Source organism: Bradysia coprophila, assembly GCF_014529535.1.
Source record: "Bradysia coprophila strain Holo2 chromosome IV unlocalized genomic scaffold, BU_Bcop_v1 contig_81, whole genome shotgun sequence".
NCBI classification, from domain to species: Eukaryota; Metazoa; Arthropoda; class Insecta; order Diptera; family Sciaridae; genus Bradysia; species Bradysia coprophila.
In genome coordinates, this window is record NW_023503375.1 from 5,800,100 (window position 1) to 5,819,368 (window position 19,269).

The 19,269-nt window shown below is 38.1% G+C and overlaps 4 protein-coding genes across 4 annotated transcripts; 1 reads left to right on the forward strand and 3 right to left on the reverse strand.

The window, feature by feature from the left end:
• Nucleotides 1-415: 415 nt before the first annotated feature.
• Nucleotides 416-3,537, forward strand: LOC119072304 (SET domain-containing protein SmydA-8-like). The gene is made up of 7 exons (XM_037177490.1): nucleotides 416-759; nucleotides 1,661-2,037; nucleotides 2,102-2,208; nucleotides 2,264-2,461; nucleotides 2,532-2,978; nucleotides 3,101-3,285; nucleotides 3,349-3,537. The coding sequence occupies exons 1-7, from the start codon at nucleotides 622-624 to the stop codon at nucleotides 3,466-3,468; spliced, it is 1,572 nt and encodes a 523-aa protein (XP_037033385.1). The 5' UTR covers nucleotides 416-621; the 3' UTR covers nucleotides 3,469-3,537.
• Nucleotides 3,538-4,834: 1,297 nt separating this feature from the next.
• LOC119072307 (transmembrane protein 138) lies at nucleotides 4,835-5,716 on the reverse strand. The gene is made up of 3 exons (XM_037177494.1): nucleotides 5,405-5,716; nucleotides 5,093-5,340; nucleotides 4,835-5,030 (listed from the first exon to the last, which is right to left on the reverse strand). Exons 1-3 carry the CDS (start codon nucleotides 5,533-5,535, stop codon nucleotides 4,924-4,926), a joined length of 486 nt encoding a protein of 161 aa, XP_037033389.1. The 5' UTR covers nucleotides 5,536-5,716; the 3' UTR covers nucleotides 4,835-4,923.
• A 1,857-nt stretch (nucleotides 5,717-7,573) lies between these two features.
• LOC119072305 (L-dopachrome tautomerase yellow-f-like) lies at nucleotides 7,574-9,310 on the reverse strand. The gene is made up of 5 exons (XM_037177491.1): nucleotides 9,151-9,310; nucleotides 8,842-9,053; nucleotides 8,557-8,659; nucleotides 8,273-8,483; nucleotides 7,574-8,215 (listed from the first exon to the last, which is right to left on the reverse strand). Exons 1-5 carry the CDS (start codon nucleotides 9,269-9,271, stop codon nucleotides 7,834-7,836), a joined length of 1,029 nt encoding a protein of 342 aa, XP_037033386.1. The 5' UTR covers nucleotides 9,272-9,310; the 3' UTR covers nucleotides 7,574-7,833.
• Nucleotides 9,311-11,191: 1,881 nt separating this feature from the next.
• LOC119072146 (putative gustatory receptor 28b) lies at nucleotides 11,192-18,081 on the reverse strand. The gene is made up of 8 exons (XM_037177290.1): nucleotides 18,065-18,081; nucleotides 17,768-17,992; nucleotides 17,476-17,697; nucleotides 14,746-15,357; nucleotides 11,708-11,834; nucleotides 11,558-11,626; nucleotides 11,402-11,491; nucleotides 11,192-11,339 (listed from the first exon to the last, which is right to left on the reverse strand). The coding sequence occupies exons 1-8, from the start codon at nucleotides 18,079-18,081 to the stop codon at nucleotides 11,250-11,252; spliced, it is 1,452 nt and encodes a 483-aa protein (XP_037033185.1). The 3' UTR covers nucleotides 11,192-11,249.
• Nucleotides 18,082-19,269: the final 1,188 nt, after the last annotated feature.

Genomic DNA, 19,269 nt, shown 5'->3' on the forward strand with positions numbered 1-19,269 from the left:
ATTGTATTAATTTGGACTTTTATTTAGTATGGAACGTCTGTAACACGTCTGTACCAACATAAAAAACTGAATTTATATAAAATTTTGGAATACCGCGTCCCAAACCCTTATTTAAATTTTATTTTTTTTTGCCTGTTCTTGGATAGTGGGTGTTGACGGAATCAATTGAAAACAATTAAATGAGACGGAAAATTCCCATCTTACTGAAAAATCCCAAAGAAAAACTGTGAATCAAAGCCGAAACTAAAAAAATCTCTTAGATCCACAACTCTAGTTCAATTCACACATTAAAATTCAATATACGAAAATCTATAGCAAATTCTAAATATAAAACATTTTCCACGGTACGGCTATAACACAGCCGCGCATCCGATTCCGAACGAAGAAAACCAATTTATTATAAAACTGACTTGCATACACGCAGCATAAAATACACATAATTCGGTTTACAACACAGCATAACCATTAAATAATCTGTTGCGAAAATAAATTTTCATTCAGCAAATCGCCAAAACCGTTTAGTCAATCAAGACCAACCGAACAATTAATATGAATTTTGCATTAACACCGACATTGAATTTAAAATTAAAAACGAAATTTTCATTGTAAAATTTAACTGAAATGAGTCAGATTTGTGTAGTATGTGGTGTATCGGCCGCTCTGAAATGTGGTGGTTGTAAAATGGTCGTTTACTGTGGCAAAGAACATCAGAAATCTGATTGGAAAAGTGGTCATAAAAATCGGTGCAAGTGCTTTGAGGTAATTAATGGATACAACAGATTACGATGGTTACAAAAGGACAGAATAATTTGTCATTTGTCTCACTTTACAAGTGTAATTGTCATTGTCACTAAATAACATTTTAACAGAAAATAAATCGTAAATTCACTTGACACGGTAAAAGCCAAGCCGACAGTTCGATCTGTGATTTATTGCTATTGGAAAGTGCGACCGAATTTAAAATAGATTTCAAGTGGAGAAAAAATCCATTGAATGATGTTTAGAGAACAACAATATCACTGTAACTATCACGTATAATATTTTGAATTGTCATGGACGGCAGTCACCACCAATATTTGCATCGAATCTGTTACTTATCGCGTTCGAATTCGAAATATACTTTCGAACGAATCTTTTACTTCATTTGTTTTAACGAACAATTTGTTAGATAAGCTGACGCTGGCCGCGGCTCATCTTATATTTTTTTAGTGACTGTCGATAACAGACTGATGACATAGGTGTCTGCTATCTGCAGATATTTTAGAAAATTTCCTCCTATCACCAGTTTCTGAGTTCGGTTCTCGTGTCAGACAATATAGATCCTAATGCTATAACGTCCTAAAACTCACTCTTCATAGTTTGGGTAGTTGCCATGTGTTTAGTGGTTGTAGCCCAAATACGATTAATTTGTGTGTCGAGCCTACATTTAGGCGAAATATACTTTTAAACGAATCTTTTACTTCATCTGTTTTGACGAACAATTTTTTTAAATAAGGTGACGCTGGCCAAGGCTTATTTCTCATTTCTTCAGTGACTGTCGATAACAGATGACATAGGTGTCTGCTATCTTCGCTTTCAAAAAATTTCCTACGCTTCCGATCCCCCATTTCTTAGTACACCGCACTACTCTAGACAGATCCCCGATTAATTTCTCCTACAGATCGCCACCAATAACCAAATCGGTCGTCACTGTATCGCTGCTCGTGACATAAAACAAAATGAGATAATTCTTCGAGAGCAGCCGCTTGTGCTCGGTCCCAAACTGGCCAGTCCTGCCATATGTCTCGGCTGTAACCAAAACTTGGAGCTGAAGAGAAACGCAACGAATTTTTACAAATGCTCAAAATGCAAGTGGCCGCTGTGTGGTCAATCCTGTGAAAAATCGAAGCTACACACCGCTGAATGCAGCCGACTGCAGACAACGAGCTTTAAATGTCCGATAGATTATGTTGCGGCGGATCGGAATAAAAAGGAGTCGGCCTATTGCACGATTGTGCCTTTACGCTGTTTGTTGCTGAAAAAGGAGAATCCGTCCGGGTAAATTTTGAGTTTCAGTTTTATTGACATCAGTTCGTCATTTATGTGATGAGGAACCTTGCAGATTCAAGGCTTTGATGAACTTAGAGGACCACTTGGACGAGCGAATGAAAACCCCCGTTTACAATGTTCTACGGGCGAATTTGGTTCCATTCATTAGGAATGTGTTAGGTACGTCCGATGCTTTTATAAAAGGCAATCAATGTTTGTTGAACTACCCTTTAAGGACTCACGGAATTCGACGAGAAAACTATAATGAAAACAGCTGCAATTTTTGACACAAACAGCTTCGAAATACGCCCGTTTAAGCAACAGAGCAAAATCAGAGCCGTCTACCCACAATCATCAATGTTTTCGCATGACTGTGTTCCAAATACCAGACATGTGTTCACAGAGAACAATGAAATTTTAATGATTGCAACAGGTAGCATTCCCCACTATCCCTTCCCGTTTGCAAAATGAGAAAAATTAAAATTATTTTTCACCTTCGTCAGTGGACATTCCGAAAGGATCTGTAATCAATGTGACGTACACACAAGCGCTGAAGAACACCATGGACCGTCGAGAACATTTGCAGCAAGCCAAATGTTTCGACTGCAGATGCATGCGGTGTTCCGATCCGACCGAATTGCAGACGTATTTCGGTGCGGTGAATTGTTCTCAATGTAAAATCGGAAAAGTAACGTCCACCGATACGTTGGATGTATCATCCGTTTGGCGATGCGACCATTGTGGTCATGAGATTTCTGCCAAGCAAATCAAATGTGGGAATGCTGCGCTTCAAAATGAAATCGCCAAACTGAGTAGGAATGATCCGAGGGAATTTGAACAGTTTTTGATAAAATATGCCGAGACACTTCATCCGCTCAACAGTCATGTGATGCAAATTAAATACGCATTGACCCAGCTGTATGGAAATGTTCCTGGGTTTACGTTGGGTGGTAAGTCGTACGATTCTTTGAGTGTTATTCATTTTACCGCTAGTGCTTTTCAGTACATTATTTGGGGTCCTAGCGAGCAATGTCCGAGTCTCTTCTTTTAATTTCTTTTTTAATTTTCAAAGAAATGACGGATGCTGCCATTCAACGTAAAATCGATCTCTGTGAGGAATTGTTAAAAATTGCTGCTGTACTTGAACCGGGAGCTGGTCGATTCCGTGGTTTACTGTTACTCGATCTACAAGAGTGTTTGACGGTACAAGCCCAGCGAAGATTCAATGAGAATTCACTGACGAAGGAAGGTGTAGAAGTAAGAATAGAATTTTTTGTTGCCTTTTGAATTTCACATTATCGAGATGAATTGTCCCTACAGGAACGGCTTATGGAATCGATGAATTATCTCCAGGAAGCTGTATCAATACTGAAAATAGAACCAGGAATGGAAAAGATGCTGGAAGAACGAGTTAAAACGTTAGCGATTGAATTAGAATGAAAAACATTTGTAGCTGCAAAATGACTGAACTTTTGAATAATCCCACTGCTCACATGGTGGTTCCTAGATTCTGAGACACAATGTGATTTCTCTGACAGTTCTCTACTTCTATGAGGTTTTTTGATGGATTCGAGTTAATTCCGAAAAAAACAACCTGCTCCCAAGGTGGTTCCTAGACTCTGGGATTCGAGGTGATTTCTCTGGCCATCAGGTTTTTCAATGGATTCGAGTTAATTCCGAAAAAAACAACCTGCTCCCAAGGTGATTCCTACGTTCTGGGATTCAAGGTGATTTCTCTGGCACTACTCAACTTCCATCAGGTTTTTTGATGAATTGAAATTGTTTCCAACATGGTGGTTCAGATTTTCGAAATCGAGGAGATAAAAAGACGCATTCGAGTGGAGGTTCCTCAAATCTGGGATTCAGTAATAACCAACAATTCAATACTTTCGGAATGTACAGAAGTCGTAGGATACTGAGATTCTCGGTGGCCTCAGTCACGGCAGAGTAAAATAGACCAGGCAGGAGCGGTTCATTTTCGAAACGTCAAATAAGGGACCTAATACACTGTATTAAAATGAACTCAAATGAACACTGACATAAATTGGAAAATTTTGTTCGCAAAAAATGTAGGCCTACTAGATCAATCAGGTCCCTTGTCAAATCAGCGCTCCTGCCTGGTTAACTTTACTCTGTCGTGCCTTAGTACGAAACACGAATCCGCTAGTCAATATCTAAGTTTCTGTAGTCGCTTCTAAAAAAAATGTATTAAGTAATGGGAAAGAGACAGTTATTAGTGCAGCAGGTATCTAGAATGCCGCGAGACATTGTACTAAAAAATTCTTTGCACCCCCGATACCTGCCCCTTTCCCATAACTTTTTGATATTTCTTGTGAAGCGACGACCACTAGAGATGCAGCGACAGCAAGTTCAGTTCGTCTACTGCTACTAAGTGTAGACTAAGTTATGAAGGGATTTTTTAGTCGCTTAAGTAAGTGTTGTCAATCTTTTACAGACTGTGGCCAATAGCATAGGTAGGTAGGAATCGAGTCTATTAATTCATTTGTTAAAAATGTCTTCGCATCTTTAACCATTACTTCTATTAGCGTTACCATAATTTTGCTATACAAAAAACTTACTACTTATTCGTGTGGTAACCATAGCAGCTCTGCAGCACCGAAACAACACCAATAATATGTTATGTCTGATGCCTCTCTTTCTCATATTTTATGTTGTATCGATGTCCGACGGACATTGTCCTTACTAGATACCTGCAACGATGCAAATTAGAGGTATATGCTGCGTAATTTAACGAAAGCTCAATGCACTCGTTCGACCGATTTGGTATAAAGACAATCATTTTTGCTCTAAACATCACTTTATGTTCAACATGTTTCTACTTTAATGATGATATTTACACAGTTAGGTTCGTCGAAAAAACCAAAAAAAAAAAAATTATTTTATCGACAGACGTTCGTTGATCCATTCCATGTTCTCGTAAAATCTGGGATCACTCAGCCTCAGCGCCGATCTCTTGTAGAGGTAATAGTAAACCGGTGAGACTGAAACAATTTTCCTTTCGTACATTCAGTCCATTCAAATTCTCGCCAATAAATAAACTTACACAACCGTTGTATGATGAACAATGCAGTCAATGGGGTCGGCCATTGAAATGAGTACGGCATCCGTTCATAATTGAACACAATCCAAACGTGATGCGACACCGACAATAGGAAATAAATGGTCAATGCCCAGAAGGGTCCGCGAAATTTCGAGTAGAGCAAATTGGCCAGACCCGTTTGGTACACATACGTTGAATACAATCCGAATACTAGCGTTGCAAATGATAGTATCAGACATATATCCTGAGCACTGTAATTTTGATGGTGTTTAGTAATTGGTGAATTTCATGTATGGTCAAGCGGCCAACACTTACAGAAACACAAAAACGAGCGACAATTTATTGCCACGGGCAATATACGAAAAACTATTTATTGCCAAATCGATTAACAGGAATGCAAATTGAAAGAACAACATTGTCGAGTATCGTTTTATTGATAATTTCATATTGATTGATTTATTGTACACGTTTCTATCACTGACTGCACGGTGCTGTGGTTTAAATTCGATTTGCCCGATTCTATTCACACAATTTTACAATTTCATTCAAATGATTTTGTCAGACAAATTTTCGACCCACACAAACTGTAGTCAGGATACGATTTTTTTCTCTGTGATATATCAATGATTTCAACCCTCGTCATATACAGCGGTGTGAAAGGCATGCGCGAAATCGACAGGGGAAAACGATGACGTATACGATTTTATCAACAACAACGAAATTACAAATGAGATCCATGTGACTTTATTGCTATATACATTGGTAAAAGCACGCATAAACTAGTGAAGAAAATGAGAGTTAGAGTCAGACAATATGAAAGCGATGCGAGTCATATAAAACCTTGTATAAAAGGATGTGAGGCTCATTGTAGAGATCCGCACGAAGTAGGTTTTCAAGTGCTTGAAAAGAAAAGATTTTTTCATTCTAGCGATGCGAAAATCCCTATTTTGCCCACTATGAAGCGTTGGTGAAAATGGCGTTTTGTTGTCTGGCACCAATCGCAAGCATGAAAAACGTTGTGTTCACCTCAGGGAGAAAACAGGAAATTCCATCTTGTGTGAATTAGGGCCCTCGCTTCGCTCTGGCCGCAAAATTTCGCTCTTAATGAAATGTTTTATTTTCTCCCCTAGGTGAACAAATAACTATTTCATGCGTGCGTTGTAATTTGACTGATTTTCTGTAGCGGAGAGCGCGTCCGTATCTTTGATACACGTGCACCCTGGGTAACGCCAAATGCTCTCCAACCGCAAAATGGGAACTACTGGTGTCAGTATTACTGACGGAAAAGTCGGTTCTGCTTCTAAACCGAGCAGTCCCGGCCCATTCCACGAAGTTCCCTCGGGGCGTTGCAACCCCGCGGAATTTGATGCAAGTCGATCGGAGCTGGGAGTTCATGATTCCATCCGAAGTGGTCATACCAACCACGTACCCTACCCGAGGGTTTGTATCGGTACCACGGGAGCTGGAAGCCCCCCGAGAACCAGAGAAACTCTCGGTATCGGGCCCAGCGATGGTTGAGGAGCCTATCCTTGGCTGAAACGTGGTGGCTGTCGGTTCAATTGCGCGATATGCGCTGGGGTACTGCTCCCGGGGAAAGTGCAGTAAGGGTTGAGATGGGCTCTGGCCTCACCTTTGGTAATGTTGGTGCATGAACACCGGCATAAAAAGGTAGTTCTACCCGCTGATTGAGCGGTAATCTCGATCAAATCCTTTTTGGAAAGGAAGAGCTGTTAAGCTTATGGCAGGTAAGCTCTCTAATCTAAAGATATGTTTTCTGATTTTCTCCCCTCAATAGGTCATGAGAAAATTACGTTTTCTTGACGAGTGTCAAAGCACTGTCAACTTTGATCGGTTCAGTCCTCTATTTGAGTGACGTCAAAGTCAGCTTCGGTGCTAGACAGTGCGTTGCGAGTGTCCAAATGACATTTTTTTGATACCAACATTGAAAAATGATACTTTCGCCCCGCATATGAGGGGCGAAAGTAAAAAAATGCATCCCACGGGGAGAAAGTACTTAACGAAGAGCGAACGCAACTGAACGAACAGCGAAAGTGACTGACGTCACAGAAAATGAGAGAAATGAGTCGAGTTGTCAACAAAATCCGCTCATATTATGCAGAATACTTTGATCAAAATTGTAAAACACTGTGCGCCAGTGTTCTTATTGAAATTAGCATACAAAGTTGATACTTTTTGTTACTGAATGATTTGTTAGTTATATCTTAATTTTTGTGTGTGTTATTGTTGTGATGGCTAAATTATTAAATTTTTCATATACCAGGGGGCTGCCGCCCCCTGGACCCCCGCATTTTCTGGCTAAATGCCTTTTTATTTCAACATTTTGTTGCGATGTTTGCGATACGTATCAATTTTCAATGTTGTTATCAAAAAAAATAGTATGAACGACTCGGGCCAAAAGTAAAAAAATTCAACCTGTGCGATTAGAGCCCTTGCCTTCGGCGCGGGCTCCAACTCTCGCACACGGTTGAATTTTTTTACTTTCGCCCCTTGTCATTCAATGTACTATTCTAGTGAGAAAATTGCAGCACTTTCTCTCCTGTGTGGAAAAAATAGAACTTTTCTCGTAACCATCGCTCTTGTCGGAATTTGCTATTTTCACCCTTCGGTAAACAAATAACCTACCGTATGCTTGGAAAGAAAAGTGAGCAAAGGTTTTTTCTGTCGCTTTTTCTTTTTGAGACTGTAAAACGCTCTACGGCAGACTAGGTGACGGTGACGGTTGATTAACTAGAAATAAAGACTCCAAAAACAGTTGGCAATGTATGAAGTCCTACTTGACTTGCAACCAGTCGTAAAGTGGTTACGTAAAATATGTGGCGCCCATATGGTGGACGGTTCCTTACCACAAAATCTGATAGATGAAAATCGATGTTTGTGGACGCAGTTTCATTTTGGAGCACTTTAGTGCTGACGGCAAATTCAGAATTGGATGCCATGGGATGGAAATATGCCTGACGGTATCCATCAGCGCCTCTTCTTCCCAATGTGATACTAAACACAGCATCTTTCCACTGGAACTGGAAACCAGTGACATTGTATTTCGTCAATTCCAGCTCATAGTCCAGATAAGGGTGAGTGAAAGTCCACATACGGTTGGACTCGAGGCTGCAATCGATTCCGTCATTATTGCCCTCTTTTCAACATATACATTTTTCTCGTTACCTGTAAACATACAACCTTTGTTGGAAAAGGTCTGGAATGTACGCGAACGCTCTGTCGCAATTGCTCTTGTCAACGTCAACCTTCAAACTGATCTTTCCGCGTCCAATCTCGCTTACAGAAGTCGGAATTTCAAAACGACGAACCACTTTGTCTGTATTTAAATCGATCACCCACACTGATGGCTGTTGGATCTGTTTCATTGGTTGTCCGGCTGAAATATGGAGATAACAAAATGATTTTGGCCTGTTAAGCCAGCCAGAGAACACTTTCGTTTCCATTCTTACTTTCCTGTATATGACCAGTATCGACGAACCACAATCGGCCGCAATCATCGACTCGAGTTCGGAAAACCGAAACAATTCGATTTTCGTCCGCTCTGTGTTCTAACTGTTGAAAGTAACAATTTTGTGTCTGGATCAATGGTTCAATATCTTTGGATCAAAGAGTTTGCTCAGTTGAGTGGCCCGTCTTACGTCAGACTGGCTACGAAAAGGCTTTTCGGACTATGTAAGCAAAAAATTTGTTCGAACGGCCCTTCGAGCATCACTGGTCTGACACGACCGACTTACATGTAATTCATTAGTTTTAAGATCCGGATATGGACGTAGGGCGGGACTACTTCCTATAGGCAAATCATCCGGAACATAATTTAGAGTTGACGGGATTCCAGGGGCAGTTCTTGGAACAGTTATGAAAAGTCTTCCGTTGTAGTGTGTCACACCTCTGGGTACAATGTTGTAAACATTTAAAAATGAGTTGGAAGAATTTCCATCGACTTTATCTGGAATAGAGTCGGATGTTACTGCCAGATGCTCTTCAAGAGTTCTAAGTTGATTTATGGATTTGTATGAATGGCGTAAATCTAAAAATTAACTGACCTGACGGCAGACCTTCGTAAGTGACCTGTTTCCAACGGTAAAACTCAACCAAATTGCACTCGGAACAGACAAAGTAAATTACAATTAACTGGAGAGTAGCGTACCATCTTGAGATTTTCATTCTCAAATTCTCTGCCTAATTTACTTCTTCTAGTGCTGATGATAGTAGAATTGTAAATGAACGAACGCACAGCGTCCACTAAAATTGTTATTTATTTCATAAATTTATCTCGCATAACTTGAACTTGTTTGTGAACAATTATTATTCGATTATTTGCTAATGAATTTACTACCAAAATTCTATTTTCGAATTCTTGTAATTCATAATAAAAATGCCGGTTTTGTCATCGCCAACACCGTCAAGAAATAGCAGCTCATCTAGTCAGATACTCTGGAAAACCGAGGAGGAACAGATAACTGTGGTTCCTCGGAAATTTAGTCGGTATGCCAGTTTACGTACAGTTTGTTCGACAAAAATCGTAAAATTCACAGAACACTTGAAAATGAACTTTGAACAGGAGCTGACGGAAAATAAACAAATTCAACAAATTCACTAAGCACCTTGGGAAACCTAACATAATAGTGGAATGCTGCTTATGTGTCAAATAGAGTAATAAATTACGAGAGTGTTTCATGTAACTTAACATTATTACACTGTTTCAAGGTCAGGGATTATTTTAGAGAATTTTAATTCCGAAAAATTCTACAATTTTCTTTCGAAATTTTTCAGAAATAATTTTTATTGAAATAAGTCTTGTTTAAGGTACAGCATGATAGCGTAACTTTACACAAGTGCAGAGTTATTTGTTCACCGAGGGGAAAAAATGGAAAATGTATTAAGAGAAAATGGAATGTTTACTTTTTTCCCGATGTCAACACAACGATTTTCATTACAAAGGCTCCCGAAGTTTCAGTTTTGTTACGAGTGATGAAAAGTTGAATTTTTCGGTACACTCTACAGCCATTTCAACAGCATGCACCGGCCGAGAATAGTAGATTACTATAACTGGGAAGAAACGAGTTATCTCGTACCGCGCTCGGATACTTTTACTCACCGTGATACGAGATAACTAGTTACTTCCCGGTTATAGTATGCTATTTTACCTTACGAGGTTGGTAAAGGCTTTGCCCTAGGGCAGTAATGGCCGTATTACTTTCCTAGTAAGGTAAAGTACTTTATTGGCCGCAAATACCTCTCTCTGAGATATACAGAAAAATCAAACTTTTCGATAATAGTTTGCGTGTTGAAATCCACCGAACTTCAGTGTCTAACCGCAAAAAGCATTTTTCTTATGACGGAATGTGCCTTTTCCTTCGCTAGGGAAAAGCCTTTCCCTCGCTCGTAAAGTAAAATGCCATACTATTCATACACAAATAATTTTCCATGCTAGCGATGCTAAAATCATTACTTTGTCTAATAAAAAGCGTTGTGCAAATGGCGTTTTAGGTGAGAGAATAATCATTTTCCCCCAAAAAATGGCGGGTTGGGTGGACATGGACAAAAATGCGGATTCTCACAAAACCCAAGCATGAAACACGTTGTATTTACCTCTAGCAGATAATAGGAAATTCCTACAAGAGCGATATTTGCCAGTAGAGCGAAGCGAGAGTACAAATATCTACCTATTGCTCATTTCGTCGGTTGAGTTGTATGAATCCAGAGACTATCCAACTAGACTACATAGTACGTTTAGTACAAATCGTATAGTTAACAAATTAACCACGTGCAGCCAATGGAAGGAAAAATGTGAACAACTCAAACCAATGAATTTTAACATTATGAATTCCTGGAATCTAAAAAAGAAACTATAACCTACATATCTAACGAACAGTAGCAAAACCCTACACCTATGTGTTGTCAAATCTATTCCTTCTTTTGATCGAAATATTTTTGAAAGTTTAACACAAAGTCTTGTACTTCTTTTTCATCACACGTGTCACTCATACGTGTATCAACATTTGAAGGCGTTTTGGCGTCGACGTATGAGTGTTAATGCTTGGAGAAGTGCTATGATGCAATTGAAAACACACATCCACCCATTCATAGTTCATTTTTAATCATTCAACGTGCGTTTATCAATAAACAGAACTCTGTGTTTCTAAAGCTTCTGGCTTGTGGCTGTCACTATATGCTGTGCCATATCGAACTGGATTAGTATTATTAGATAGGCTGATATCGCTCCAAATAGCTGAAATTGTCATAATCAGTGGGTGGAAAATATACACTCGTGGAATGCTCGGCTGAACTTACGTTGTACAGAAATTCAAGATTTAACTTGTACAGTCCCAATGGTCTAAACTCTATACGATTATGTAACAGTTCAAATGAAAATGCTTTCACCTGTGAGATCAATAATTGATTTCCGTTTTTCTCAAAGAATTTTCATGTGCTCCAGATCACATTTACCTGCAATTTGCACTCGTGATATATGATTTCTCTGCCAAAGTGATGAATATTACATCCTATCTGTCTTGCCTGTTATCGTCGAATTTGTATGAGTTAACATAACCCTATGTAAAGCTTACGTTTATATTGTTTGGGGAAACATTTAATTACCTCAGTTTCCATACTGTGACATACATAACATAACGAAAACATCTCCAGCAACATAAGGCTAATCCACATTGATGAGCTAATTAATTGTTCACGATCATCATCAGTTAGTATTTGTGTAGACACAGATCTGAAATAAATGAACCGTCTTTGATGCACCATGTCCGTAAACAGCAACCAACAAAACACACGATAAATACAGAACTGTTCCAACCAACCGAGTTGCTATTTCTTAAAGTAATTCCGACCAATATTTAATATTCCCTTTCCTAGAACACCATTCCTTTCAAGAACTTCTTTCAACACACTCAACCTGTGAATTCTTTAAGAATGACAAGTCACGTTTTCCTTGCATTCAATTGACCTCATATGAATTTATGTAGTGCATACGAGAAATCGATGTTTCACCTTATTATCCCTTGGTATCTAAATTCATGTCATATATTCAAATACGATGACAAAAGCGCCAACGGGAGCATTTCAAAATGGAAATATTAATGCTGAAACATCTCAATAACTGTTTGATCTGGCACAAGGATATTCCTTGGAATTCTTAGTTGCATAGAGAATGCAATTTGTAGAAAAATACTTCTCAAAACAAAAGAATTTTAAGTTATGACATCAAGGCAATTTCAATTGCAATTACATTTTAGCTGTTAAAGGCACATAATGTACACCAGATATTATGCTCTCACCACAGATTATGGTGACTGAAATGTCCAATATATCCATTGCATTAAGTCAGGAAAGACACATTTTAAGTTGTACTCCATCATTGAGATGCGAATAAGACTGCTGTGTATGAAAGACCATTCAGCAGTCTGGAGATGAAAGTAACATGGGCCAGAACGAAAACTTCAGCTTTCCCGTAAAACAATTGAAATGAAGCGGAGCAAATCGTCTCCGCCTCGCATCAACAAAATACACACGAAAAAACTTTTCATGTGTAATATGTAATAGATTTTATATGCTACATGCGTCGAAAGCCGTACTTTTCGTGTTTGAAGCACGTCTTTCGACGACCTCAACACATACAATCCATTACATAACTCGGGATAAAAATGAAATTTCTCGTTTTCATGTGTAACTTGACCTCGGCTTCGCCTCGGATCAACGAAATTCTACTCTACTTTTCATTTTTATCCCGAGTTATGTTATGGATTTTATATTTATAGGGCGTCGACGATTCGTACTCATCGTGATACGAGATATCAAATTATTTTTCGTGTGCAGAATGCTATTTTACTTTACGAGCGAGGTAAAGAGTTTTTTATCCGGAAAGGCCCTATTACCTCCCTAGTATAGTAAACAGCCTCTATACAAACAAACACCTCTTGCATCGGGTAACAGTGGCCGAGTCGTTTGTCGGTGCGACCTATTGCGAAAAAATGGTTCAGAAGAAGAAGAAGAAAAAAAAGAAGAAGAAGAAAATTAGACGAAGATGTGTATTGTTCGTTTTTGTTATGTTAAAACCAATTGTAAAGCGAAAAAATGTAAATAAAATCATAAATTATCTAAATATAGAAACAAATTCAAAACTAATTCAAAACTTTCGCGCGACAAAATCCAAAAATCTTGTCGCTGAACCAATTTGTCGGATTTTGAGTGTCGCAAAAAACCGACTCGGCCACTGTTACCCGAGGAGAGAGGTGTTTGTTTGTATAGAGGCTGGTTAAGTAATAAATATTATGCACGTATGAAAAAGCGGTCGAGGCTTGCCGAGACGGCTTGTCATACGTGCATATTCTTTTTTATCGCATAAGCGAAAACGAGACAACAAGATATGCGAATGACACTTTGACAATTTACAGAAGTATAATGTTTGTTTATATATCCTAGGTGAATAATTTTTTCGGGGAATCACACCGCGTATGCGATAAAATAAGATTACATGCTTTTGAGCTTGAAGTCAATTTACTTTTCATTTACCGTTGACGATAACGCATCGATTTATTGATTCTAGAATGCTGAGTTCAGACCCTTTCAAAAATACACTTTTTCAACAGCTCGACTATCGTATTTTAGGAAGTCTAACTACTACATCGAGTCAGTCACTCGTAAGGGCACGGTCTATTATCTTGTAATCATGAGCGCGGCGTAACACGACACCCGTGACGCAAGTCCTATTAAAGCAAAAAAAAATATAAAGAACCCTTGACACTGTCGTCACTGATTACTCTTTGAGTCTGTCGTTTCCACACAAAAATTCATGGGAATGATATAGAAGTGAACTAATGATTTGAGATCAGCGGAACAAAACGGTGGTTCTAGGTACTCTATGGAACCATTTGACTGAACAAATTTTCTTTTTTATTTTCGTTGGCGATTGTGTGTTTAAAACGGACGAATACGAAAGATCTGGTGCTGGTTTTTTTTTCCTAATAGGCTATGTTTGAGACGATTAATCCGTGCAGTGACAGCACGAATGTTTCATAATTCCACAGCACTGCTTCTAGCATGCATACTGAATTGATAAGTGTCAAATTTGGAGGCTTTAGTGGTAAGAGCGACCGGTTAAGTTTGATGTTTAACTCATACAATGAACTAAACGCAGTGTATCAGCATCCTAATATTTTCTATGTTCATGCTAGGAGCAGTGCTATGACGAATGGCAATTTTAAGCATTTGCTCTCTACTTCTTACGACTATGCTAATCTACAACTTTAAAGATGTCGCGCTGCAGCGCTGAGAATCAATTCACTGGCGTTTGCGTTAAGAGTGCATGTACCCTGAATATGGTGACCATTGCCACAGCTCTGCTCCTAGCATGAACACTGAATTAACAAGTGTCAAATTTAGAGGCTTTAGTGATAAGAGCTACCGCTTAGGATTGTTTGTGTTCTATAATCTGAGCAAAATAAACGCAGTGCTGTGGTTTTGCAGTAGAGTTAGAACAATTTCCAATGCTCAAATATGAAACTCTATCGGAGTGTGGTGTGGGAAACTAAAGTTCTCGACTTCGTGTCAGGCTAATGGAGTACGATTTTTTACAGTTCTAGTAGGACATGTGTAGTTACTAAGCAATGAATTTTTCTACTTACTTGATCAGAATCATACAGCAAGCATACAGCATCGATGTTATAATGCTAAATTTAACCGTAAATACGGTAATAATTTGAATGGAATAACCGGATCGTATTTGCACTAGAAACTTTTCCATTTTGTTGTAGATTATCTGAAGTTTCATTATTTTTTCGGTGAATAATTTCCTGTTCAGCTGAAGATTGTCTGTCCATTGTTTACCAACTGTTTTACCACAATTTTCCATTATAATTACATTCGTACCAAGTCCATTGAACCCATTCTTTTGTGATGATAAAATTTTTAATTTGTCCCCAACCTTGTTGACCGTAAATATTTTAGTAGTTAATGGGGATGGGTCCGGTGATTTTCTGATATTTGTTTTCGCAGATTTTCCAGCATCGCCACGAAATTGTCCGAAAAAATTGTTAATTAATTCGAGACGATTTTTGAGCAGCTGCATGTAGGCGATAAATTGAATTTCTGTAATACATGTGACGACGAATGGAACCAAACAGATTGTCAGACAGTATTCATTGAATGGCGCATAAGATTGAATGAACATCAAGCAATTGAAGTATTCTAATACCGAAATTGCAGCGATTATCGACACCAAGCCAATCTTAATGTTTCTAGGGAAGGTAAAATTTGTTATTAAAATCGAAATTAGGATGTGGAGGATCGGTCATTTTTGGGAATGTGCTAGCTAATTATTAAAACGCTTCACAGGCGACAATTATATCACCCAGTGTTATTAGTAGAGTCTGTCACTTCTTTCGATCCAAGTAATGTCAACAAGTTGTAGTGAAATCTTTTACTTCATTTGTTTAATCTTACAAATTTGCTCTATCTCAGGCTCAGGCAATGTTTTATCTTGTTCGACTCAAATCCGAACCTGGAAACATTTTTCTCAGATTTTGAATTTCGGACGAATTTTTGGAAAATTCAGTTTTGTCGGATTTGGATGAGATAGATAGTGATTCGGTTTTCCATTTGCAGTTAAAAGTATAAATTTTTACAATTAAAGTCAATCTATGTGTCTAGGTATGCTTCAGCTGTACCTAGACCTGTTCAGATCAGAGATAAAACCGTATAAAGACATGGATCAGCTGAAGAAAACTTAGACACAAATTTGGTTGACTTCAAATTTAAATGATTTAAATTGTCTCAGAACGTATTGTGGTCAAACTTTACCCTGTCACATACGGCTGTTCATCTGTTAGCGATAACGACGACAAAAATAATGACAAGCTCTGGGTAATATGGTCCGTTATATAGTGAAGTGAATATTAAAAAAATTGAAGTACAAGATTTGAAATCAAACATTTTTCGTTTTCTAAGTTTTCCCAAAATATTTTGGGAAAATTGAAGAATTTCCTGTAAAATAGGGGAAAATTCGGGAAGATTTACGAAAAATCTGGAAAATGTACGAAAATCTGTGAAAATTGATGAAAATCTGGGAAATTTAGGAATATCTGTAAAAATTTAGGAAATTGTGTCAAATTGCAGTGTGCAGTTGAAGTTTTCAACCGAAAAAGACTGAAACCTTACACTTTTCTTACAGAGATTTCTCGATGTCCACGAAACGTACATGATCGTGTGGGGTGCCATTATGTTGTTTCAGGGCAAATAGGGTCTTATGAGGGATTGGAAGCATCTACGATGAAATATGAGAAGTTTAAATGTTTAAGTGCTTATATTTCATCGTAGATGCTGTGAAACCCTATTTGCCCTGGAACAACATAAAATTACCTTTCTTTTTCAGTTGAAAGTTTCAACAGCACATATCCTCAGTGTGGTTGAATTTTAAACCCAATAAGACCCTATTTGCCCGGAAGTACATGCAATTACCTTTCTAATGACACCCCACACGAGCCTGTACGGCTCGTGAATAAATTTTTAAAGCCAATAAGTCCCCATTCGGCTTAATAGTGCATGTGATTACCTTTATAATGACATCCCACACAACCCTGTACTGCTCGTGTAACTGGAGAAAGTTTTGTACGAAAAGTGCAAGTTTTCGGTTTTTGATCCACCCTTTCACCAGCTACAAAAGCTTTGAAGAATTTTTTTAAAAATCGTTTTGGCTTCTACAGTCGAAGTCCTTTCTAGGTACATATAAAAGAGTCCACTGGAAAATGCGTCCGATTTCGGTAGGCTGTTTTTCAAAAGAATCCCTCAAAATTCCATTGATAAACCCAAAAATTCCGTCGCTGGAATATATTTTCCCAATTGCAATCCACTCAATATTTCCGTTCGTTTTACGAACTTTCTTATTGTGAAGGTGAGAACATTCTTCTCGAAAATGTAAATTCTTACACCAAATTTGGATGGCTTAAATATGTTGGTGATGGTGTGAGTTCATCAATCTATTAATCTTTATTCTTCCTTACCACTTACAACTAATATGATGTTTGACAAAAGACGAAGAAGGTTTCCAAACAACCACTGACAAATATTTCGTTCAGTTTTCAGTGGGCTTTCGTTTCTAGTTAAACGCTTTGGGTATAAATAAATAATAAAATGGAAATTACATTCAGACGAACCCTTTTTTGTGTTACTTTGAACGCAAGGTTATTTGCACAAGGTTGAGGTCGCCATTTTCTACAAAATAGAAATTAGCTCAAAACACACACATCCACAAAAAACCCCTTCAAGACGATAAAACATTCCCCATTGAACCCGGATATTTAAGATAATCGACTAAATTGTGCGTATAAAAAAACAAATAGCAAGCAGAAGAACCATACCTTGAATATATCGAATCATCAATTTCAATGTTCACTTCCTTTCGAAATATACCATCGATGGAGTGCATGATTTGAAGAGCATTTAATATCTCCTTCTGATGGACGATACCCATGACCGCTATTACGAAAAGACTTACGATTCCGGAATATCGATTGAACGAATTAATGGCCATAGTTACGAAATTCGTTTCGCTGCTGTTGTCGGTTAATTCGTCTGACGCACTTGGGTAATAAATAATTTTTGTTTTCATTTAGATAAAATCCGCTGCTAAATACACTGAATGACAAGCACCTGATAAAATGAAACGAACAATAGGAAGCCAGCATAACGATGGACACAATCGTTCCCAAATAGCTAACCCGTTCATGGCGAATAGAAAATGGACAAATGCCGAATAGTTTCGACACAATGAACAGCGGCCACAGGGCACGCTTCAGGCTTGTGCCACCTTTGACCATTTCGGTCGAATTGAATGTGCAACACACGATTGGTGTGATGACGGTTTTTGTTATAACACTGTTGGGGGAAATTGATTCAATCAAATTTAATAGCACATTTTATGGTAATTTGTGGTTTACGCTCGGTTACCTATCATAATCCCACATCATTTATGTCAACATTGGACATTGATTGATTCAATTGCACTAATTGTATAGCGAAATGAAAGCTCGCCGATCCGCTTTACGTAAATCAACAATTCAACGGCTATGTTTACTTGGATTTAATTGAATTTGCTGGCTTACATCCTGGTCGAATGTTGGGGCAAACAGGGTTTTCATGTACTCGATTAAAAATCTGGAAAAGTTGGAAGTCTTATACCTTTACAGTGCTTTTGCTCTAAAGGAATAATCTTAAACTTGACCTGTGAGCGACTCTCCAAATCATTTTTTTTACGAACGGTATGTGTACCACAGTATTCAATTACTTCGTTTGTTCAATGTACTCTGCGGTCAATAGTGTATGGTTTACTCAAAATACATTTTGATAGTTAACAGTTGACAATAGCTGTGCTTGTTGTGTCTTCTGGCCTCTTTGTTAAGTCCAACCAGAAATGATTAGCTTCAGGCTTCCGCTTCAGTCCACTTCAATACTCATACAGTACATCTGCGTTAGCTTACTGATTACGAGGAAATGTAACCTTTCACAGACATATCATAATCTCTTCTGTCAGATCTTTTAGATCATTATTCATCTAAGTGTATTCAATAGATTGGTTTCAAATCTTTTACTTCATTTTTGTGAACATTCTTTTTTTTATATGCGAGTCCTTTAGTCAGAGCCTGTCGTTTATTCGAGAGTCGCTATTCATTGTTTTCCCAAAAAATGTGGTTTAACAAATGAGAATCTAGATTATTATTTTCTACTAAGGCTAGGTCAGGTATCACTTGATATACAATTGAAATTCAAGTCGACCTGAAAATATCTGAGCCTGAACTAAACTGACCCGATGGTGGCCACCGTGCATGTCCTACTAGGGAGGTCAGGACAGCTATTTTTAATTAAAAAAAAAACTGACCCAAATTTCAAAATCAAAATCAAAGGAAATTCAGATAAATCAAGTCAGTTTTCATGTAAAAAACGTTGCGTTTACGGTAAACTTTACCTCAGGAAAAAATAGATTCAAATAGATAGAAAATTTCATTTGCTGGAGTGCGGTAACTGATTATCTCCCCTCAATAGGCCATGAGAAAATTGCATTGTATTGACGATTTGTCGAATGACATTTCTAGTGAGAAAAGTGTTTCTGCCGTGAAAAGAAAATAGAACTTTTCTCACCTGAACTGTCACTTTGT